This window comes from Perna viridis, chromosome 12 (assembly GCF_037379345.1).
Source record: "Perna viridis isolate PV_CMFRI_1.1 ecotype Kerala chromosome 12, ASM3737934v1, whole genome shotgun sequence".
NCBI lineage: Eukaryota > Metazoa > Mollusca > Bivalvia > Mytilida > Mytilidae > Perna > Perna viridis.
In genome coordinates, this window is record NC_142456.1 from 15,649,364 (window position 1) to 15,657,271 (window position 7,908).

A 7,908-nucleotide genomic window follows, 5' to 3' on the forward strand; every position below is an offset into this window, starting at 1 on the left:
CGAGCGAGTATTAATGACCTTACAGATGCTATACAATTACAGAAAGGGTCTCGACCTCTTCATGTTCTTTTTTTTTCTTTTAGCCCATTTTCGTATATACTGTGAAAGTACTATTGTTCGTGGGGTACCAATTTTTGTGGTTTTCGTGGGTAAACCAGACAACAAAATTTGGTCCCAACGAAAAGGATATTCCCATTGATGTGTATACTGGAAATCTCAAAACCAATTCAAAAGAATTCAAGATTCAAGAATCCACGAACTGCTGTATCTTCCCTAATCCAAGAAAATTGGTATCCACGAATTACGGTATTTTCACAGTACTGGCTCGCCCACGAAAACCACGAAAATTGGTACCCCACAAACAATAGTACTTTCATAGTACTCCTCAATTATGATATTTTTTCAAGCTGATTTGATTGGGCTCATGGTATTTTTGGGTCTTTCGAAAGATAGTGAAACATTCAAAACAATATTCAAGTCACTAGTAATGCCACGATCAACACGGCTAAAAATGAATGGCAAAGAGGAACAGACAAAGTTACAGCCAGTTGAGTTTGGTTTGAAGTCATCAAGCTGAAGGTGGAACGATAGCTTTTTATGATTAAATTGTAGGACATGAGTGAAACTGACCAGTCCTTGAAAAATGAAGGTGCTTCAAATGTAAATATTTTATTATGTTTTAAAAATGTTGCCAAGGTTGATAGCATATGATCCTGTGTTACCAAGATCGACTTTCAAACATGGACGTCGCTCTTTATTTCATTTTCAAGGATGCCAAGGTTTAAATAGCCCTGTGTTTGTCAATATCTAGGACGATGGCAAGAAGTTTATATCTAAGTGAGTATGAGCAAACACCGGTATTCTTTGTGAATGTAAATTTTGAAGAGGTAAGGCTTGTGGTTTCATTCGAATGTGATTGTGGACCATCCAACGAGATGTCGCACGTAGATGGAAGGTACGTTTATGTCCATGACGATTGTATAGAAATATGCTTTTTGGCATAACAAAGGAACAGGAACATTTCATTGCATTATTAAATCAGTTTTGGTTTATTTTCCAGTTTTCAGATCATTTTTCAAACATTTTTCGTTAGACATTAATGTATCAAAATCTTTCTCTTTTTTTGTTCACCTTTGCCATATATTACCCAAACTAAAGTGTATGCATGCTATTTGGCGATTTTTAAGTGTGAAGTATACTTTGTCCCACTTTTCCTAGGTAAAAAATCGAATTTAACCTACGACTAAAATAATTGAGGGTCTGATTTAAGTCTGGCAAGAAATTGTCTGCTGTGCAAATACGGAAATTCAAAATATGAGACAACCTGGCTAACTAACATATTGTCCAAAGTCTACGACATCCGACTTAAGATAAGTAACACATCTTTGAATCAGACATCTCTATCTTTAAACTTCGTTTTCCTTCAGAGCACTCCAGTTTGAGATAGTTCTGTAACATAAACCTTGAATTCAATGTTTTTTTCTAGTATTGTCATTTATAACAGAACAAATAACAACTCTATAATCCTAGCTCTAAAAAATTGGCAATTTTCTTTTATATTTCATGTGGACATTAATAGTGCATGCTGATAAAGTTTTACTTGACTAGTAGTGTACCCTGATTAAGCAAACACATCTAAGCACGTTGCTTTACTTACCCATAAAATTGAGTTGTATTAACATTGTAAAATGCTGTCATTGTCTTATAATAGTAAATGTAATTCAAAGACTAAAACACTAGTATTCATATTCTGTGTGTGAATCTAGAGCTGCATTCGTTTATTACTTGGCATTATCGGAAGAGGGGCTCAAATCTTTGATGAGTGCATCGTTCCATTGTCTTGCATCCCTTGCTCTTGCTTCAAGATTTGGAAAGAACGTAGGTTTAGTGATATTAAACCGCCTCCCGCCTTTCCAAACAGCAACTGGTTTAAAAAGTTGTTTAACTCGCCGAGTCTGACCCACACAGTCCTCAAGGTCAATATCGGCATCTTCTATTTTTAGAATTGTAACATCAGCGGGCTTTCCTGTCAACAAACTACCTATTGAGTCTGATTTTTTAATTGCGTGAGCGGGAGTTGCTGTTGTAGCCTTAATAATACTTGATAAAGTCATTCCCAAATGTAGAAACTTCGACATTACTATCGGTAAATCGTATGCAGGTCCGTCTTGGTTTCCGGTATGCAAGTCACTTCCGATAATATCCGGCCAAAAGCCCTCTTTGGCACAAATTTCGGCAACCGTCCAGTTAAAGGCACCTTGTCCGTGGCCGACGTCAAAAAGTACCCCTTTCTGTCTGGCATCGATGACGTCAGAATGAATTTTTTTCCTCTCGGTTTCGATAATTGAGCTATCGAAACCATGGTATGTGTGAGTGTAAATATCACCAGGTTGCATGTCACGTGGACAGCATAATTTGGCTGTACTACCTGAAACAGTATAAAACAGTCGAAAATATTGGTCGAAGTATCCTTCTTAGTCATGTTTACGTCTCAAAATTTCGGGGAATCTACTCAGGTATAGAAAAATTAACGATTTTGTTTAAAAATCGTTCCGGAGAGTTTTCGCTTATTTGATTGGTTATATTTCAATACAGGACAGGACAATATTTTTACAGAGATTAACAAACACTTTGCGTCTCGGTCGCTTGCTAACAAATGTCCATGGATGACAAGAACGTCCTCTAGTAACGAACCGAATATTGTGCTGGACGCAGTTCTTTTATTTACTATGGTGTTCAAGACTATTGTAGTTGAAATATCAAATACTTTAATTGCTTAGATTCAAAGTTCACTATTTTTTCCGAACTTATTTATTATTTTTACTGTTAACAAAGCTATATTGTAACATGTATGTTTATGCTGCTACCTTCAGACTGTGTTGGAACAGTTGAAAAAGAATGATGAACCATCAGTGGAACGTTACATCTCTTTGCAGCTGCCAAAGATCGTCTGGAAAAGAGTAAGTGCGTTTTTTACATACCAATCGAAAAAAAGTAAAGATAAGTATACATAGTGACTTTTCTTATTACGCTTTAATCAGATAATTAATATGATATGGTAACAAGCATTTATCTAATTTAAGTAACTTGAATTGATGTTTTCATATTCGACTGAACTCTCTTATGTTTCTATAATTTGGAAACGTCGTACTATCATGTTATTATTTCCACCGAAATATACAATTTATTTATTTTAATCTTTATGTAAATTTTTGGCCATGCGTTGGTTTTCATCGCACGATTCAATATGTGATATCAAGTTCAAGATCAAATTGAATTATTTTAACGAGTAATTGACCAAAGACACGAGTTTTATAATGATTTTTCGTTTTCTTAAATCTAATTTTGCCTATTTTGTATGATTTTCACATATTTCCAAGTTGGCTGTTGCGCTTGCAGCATGATTCTTTGGTAGAAATTAATTATTTCGCCCTAATGTCAATATTGTTTGACAATGTTAGTTATGTGTCCTTATGTTGTTATTTGACTATTTAGTTTATTTTGATTGTTGATTGATTGATTGTTGGGGTTTAGCGCCCGAGAGCAATATTTCAGCTATATTCAGGCGATGAACATGAAATGATTATTAAATGAAAAATGGGATGGAACACAAGGATAATAGGGTGGACAAATTTTGACTGCCACTAGAAAAAGGGGAGGGATGGGTAAGGTCGGGCAATTTAGCCTCCTGTGGCGGAGTGCGAAGGTGCCTACTGCTATCTAATACCACAGCAGGGTTCTTTAAGTCCGAGGAACGTGGCATCTTTCCCAACACGGTGCACCACAATGGTTTGCGGTCAGGTTTTCCTTATTATAGCCTGACAATCCCAGCATGTAACACGCCAAGAGTACCCCATTCCACCACCTGGGGCACACATCCCAGTTGCTATGTGGGCAGAGCGCCTAGCCCTCGGCTAGGTTTCAGAGCACTATTTAGTCGCTGCTGCAGGACTATTCTTTTGACGCCCGGACATGCACGAGGGAGATTATTTTGAAGAAGTGTCATCGTCCTGTTACCGTGGAATTTATTTCTTTATTTGTCGGAGCCTTTCAGAGAATACTTGAAGGTATGTTTACACTTAATGAAGACCTTTTGGTGATCTCTGCATTTGCTATTTTATAGGGGTTATACGATGGTGCATTTGTTGCGTTTCGTCATATCTGTTCCTTCTTCTATTATTTTTTCCATTTAGTCACTGCATATGTGATATTATAAACGCCTTTATTCAGTTCAGAAGAACCTTTCAGAATCCTCGGAATTTGCCAGTGAATAATGCTTTTACGAAAATGAAAGCTGAAATCTGATTGGCTAACGACAAAGATCGTCAGAATACAAAGTAGAATGGCGTGTTGTTAGATCCTACATGCAATGAATGAATGGAAAAATAAGTTGGTCTAACTTGAATTAGAAAATAATAATAGGTAATAAAACTATAAGGATAAATTCCATGTACTCCAGTGACCTGAGCAAATTTTTATATACGTCTGCTGTGTAATAAATTAATTTAAAATCCTAACTGAATTATCGTACCTATACGCCTCTTCCTCGCTCTTGCCCTCGTTCGCTATAGTATGTGAAAGGCGAACTTTAACCCCAACAATCATGTCTCTGTTTGCTTCGATACATTTAACACATGACTCTACGTCAACTTGGTTAAGCGAATCTATTTCTCCTCCCTTTACTAAAATAAGAGAGTATACAAATACGATAATCTGCTTTAATTAACCTCTTTATTAATGCATGTGTATACCCGGATTACATCCCAGAACATACATTAACAAAACTGAATATCAATATGCGTGCAAGGTATACATGTATACTGTTATCATGGGCTTCTATAAATGTGTTTTTGTTTTGTTTTGTCTTGTTTGTTTTGTTTCTTCTTTTTTTTTTTGTTTGCTTGTTTATTTAATTTTATTTTTTGTTTTGTTGTTTTGTTTTGTATTGTTTTGTGTTGGTTTTATGTTTGTTGTTTGTGTTTTTGGTTTGTTTGGTGTTTTTGTTTTGGTGGGGTGTAATGTTTTTGTTTTGTTCTTTTTTTTTTTAAATCCTTGTGAGACTTTTGGACACGTTAAAGAAAAGTTATCATTTTTTTATTATTATTAATTTTTAATTTTGTTTCAGGATCGAATAGATGTAGCTATGAGATATTATGATTAACACACGTGAATCTAAGAGAGTAATAATATGTAAAACATATTTTACCTCCGCCTGAGCATCCAGAAGCTGCTAATCCATGTTTCGCGATGTGAAGAAAACATAACACCCTTGTGTGGCTCTTTTCAGCAATAAACTTTCTGAGGCCATTAAATGTTGATTCACCTAGAGACAAAAATACAGACGAAGAACTACTTATTAGTATTTGCGAGTGCGTACTAATGTTAATTGAAATGAAGTTATAAATACAATTAATCGTCTATTTTAAAAGAAAATTGTTCGCAAAGCAAAATTATGCATACATGTTTGCCAACTTCGATTCATTGTTTTCCTTAAACAGTTTGATTTTCGGACCTCTTGTGCTGAAGTGCGATAATTCTTAAAGTTACAATATTACATTTGTTGCAAAGGGCTGATTTTATCGTCATTTTGTTTTTGTATATTTTAGTTTCTTACTCTTAGCACGGTGGTGATAATATTATAATATACGGAACAAGAAAAAATACTCATTTATCAATTAGCGTTATTTCCCTTACATTAACTAAGGGGATATTACTCTGTCGAGCTTATGTGAAACGTGTAGCGTATTGATATGAATCCGTCAAAATATTTAACAATCGTTTGAGGACGAGATATAAATAAAAACAAAATATATATTAATATATCTATTAAATTTGATCAAAAAAAATAATGGTCATCAGAGTAGTTGCTTTTCAATTTGATTGATCAATATATGCGGGCTGATTTAGGCAGGAGCGTGGTGGACAAAATTGGCAAACTTGGGATAGGGAGTAAAAAAGAAAACGAGTATATCAATGCGCATGTCGATTTTAGTAAAACATACTATAAGCGAATCATTTTCAAAATACCTAATTCATTTAGGAGTGGTATAAATAACCAAGAATTTGCTCTCCAAAACTATTTACTTACTCTTCTTGACAACCTGCACTATTCTACTTTTAATTCGCCCCTGGCCAAGGGCGGATTCAGGTGGGACGTGGCGGGCGTACGCCACCCCTCTCCTAAAATTTGGCAAGCATGGGTTGTCGTAGTCAGGGGTAGATTTATAATTATAAAACATTCAGCATGCAGGGATTTTTTCAGCGATAAATCAGTGCATTATATGTTGAGACACTATTTGATGCCCCTAACGATTGCTATTAAATTTGAAATGAAATTCAAAAGACGGAACAAGAATACAACCCGTGTCATGTACCTTTGTTTCCCATAGACACAACCCATTAAATATATATTATCCCTTTTACCATATCAAACAAATCGTCATTATTTGTCATATATTATTGAACAATAAGATATGATCAATACAGAATATAAAAATATGCCAATATATTAATTACCCATTTCAATATCCGTATCTATCCGGTTCTAGTCAGACCCTAGCGCGGATCCAAGGACGGGCGTGCCGCCCCCCTCGAATTGAAAAAAATTTTTTGCATTTTTCCTAAAATTTACCCACAAAATTTTCTTTAATTCTATTAATGTCCCCCACCCCCAACCTAAGATCCTGTATCCGCTCCTGAGTCCAATATTTGTTGATCCCCAAATGTAATGCAAATCCACTTGAAATGGTTAAGTTAATCAATAAAGGCATAATTGCGCGAGGATTTCTATATCGGCTGAGTTGTTGGCGCTCGGTTAGCCATGCTGTCCCCATTCAAATATGGCTAGCCTAGGACAAATGACTATATAATTGCGCAATGGTTCTACAATATGGTAGATCATCGGTTGTCGAATTAGACAGGAATACTTAAAATCTCCCCATTTTAATTTTAAATTGAAGGGCACAATGCGTTTCACTTGAAATATACATGACAATTTGTTGTAGACAATATCAGCTTAAGAAATTTAATGCTTTTGTACTCTTCTACCTTTACTTAAGGGCCCTGTTCAAGGTTTTTTTTTTCGTTGAAACATTTAAACGTTTGTCAATAGTATTTGTTCTGCGTTTAAAAATTTAATCAATCCATGAGTTCCATTTACAGTCACTGAAGCCCGACAAAGGGGTTAGAGCGTATCTTATTGTTAAAAAAATTACCCGCGCTTCCCGCATCAACAACAGTCGTAACCCCTCTGGACAAACATCTTTCGTCTGGATTAATCCCGAGAGGAGTAGCATGCTCATAACAGTGTACATGACAATCGATTAAACCTGGAGTTGCTAGGCAACCTGTTGCATCGAATTCCGTTAAAGCATCTACTTTCAAATCAATTCCAACTGTTTGAATTATGCCATGGTTAATGACAATATCTCCGTTAAAGTCAACATTATTTGCTGGGTCGATAATTCTTCCATTTCGAATCACAAGGTCCACGTGCTCCATAAATGACGAATTGATTTTCGCAGTTTCTAAGTTATACGCCGTCAACAGATTGCCAGGTGGCTAAGAATTTTACAGAATGAGATATCGAACAAGGATATCTTCCAACACCAGATATTGATCAATTTACTGTGTTTCTGAGATAAGAGAACGACTCCTAATAAGAACGAAATACTGGAGGGAGAGTGTAAAGTGACCTAGATAAAACAATACAGGATGTAATATCTGACCTTGGAATTTATCAAAAACATGCCATTATTCAAATTGTGCATGTGTGTAACCTATTGCTAAATAGTTGTTTTAGGGAAATGCCAAAGTGTTCTGCACGTGTAATCTTGTAATTTCTTTTTCTTGTTTGCATAGTCTTACTTTTTACAGGTAACAAAATATCCCCTACACATATGTACGAGT

General features: G+C 35.5%; 1 protein-coding gene across 2 annotated transcripts; it reads right to left on the minus strand.

Moving 5' to 3' along the window:
- Positions 1–653: 653 nt before the first annotated feature.
- Positions 654–7,699, minus strand: LOC148601434 (uncharacterized). Of its 2 annotated transcripts, XR_015917154.1 has the most exons (6): positions 7,215–7,699; positions 5,207–5,323; positions 4,532–4,682; positions 2,868–2,950; positions 1,658–2,428; positions 654–1,449 (listed from the first exon to the last, which is right to left on the minus strand). XR_015917154.1 is itself a non-coding variant. In XM_088555480.1 (5 exons), the coding sequence occupies exons 1-5, from the start codon at positions 7,498–7,500 to the stop codon at positions 1,782–1,784; spliced, it is 1,284 nt and encodes a 427-aa protein (XP_088411606.1). In that variant the 5' UTR covers positions 7,501–7,699; the 3' UTR covers positions 1,527–1,781. The 2 variants fall into 2 exon arrangements, 1 of the variants encoding a protein (XP_088411606.1); XM_088555480.1 differs by lacking the exon at positions 654–1,449 and having other exon boundaries at positions 1,527–2,428.
- Between the last annotated feature and the right edge of the window lie 209 nt (positions 7,700–7,908).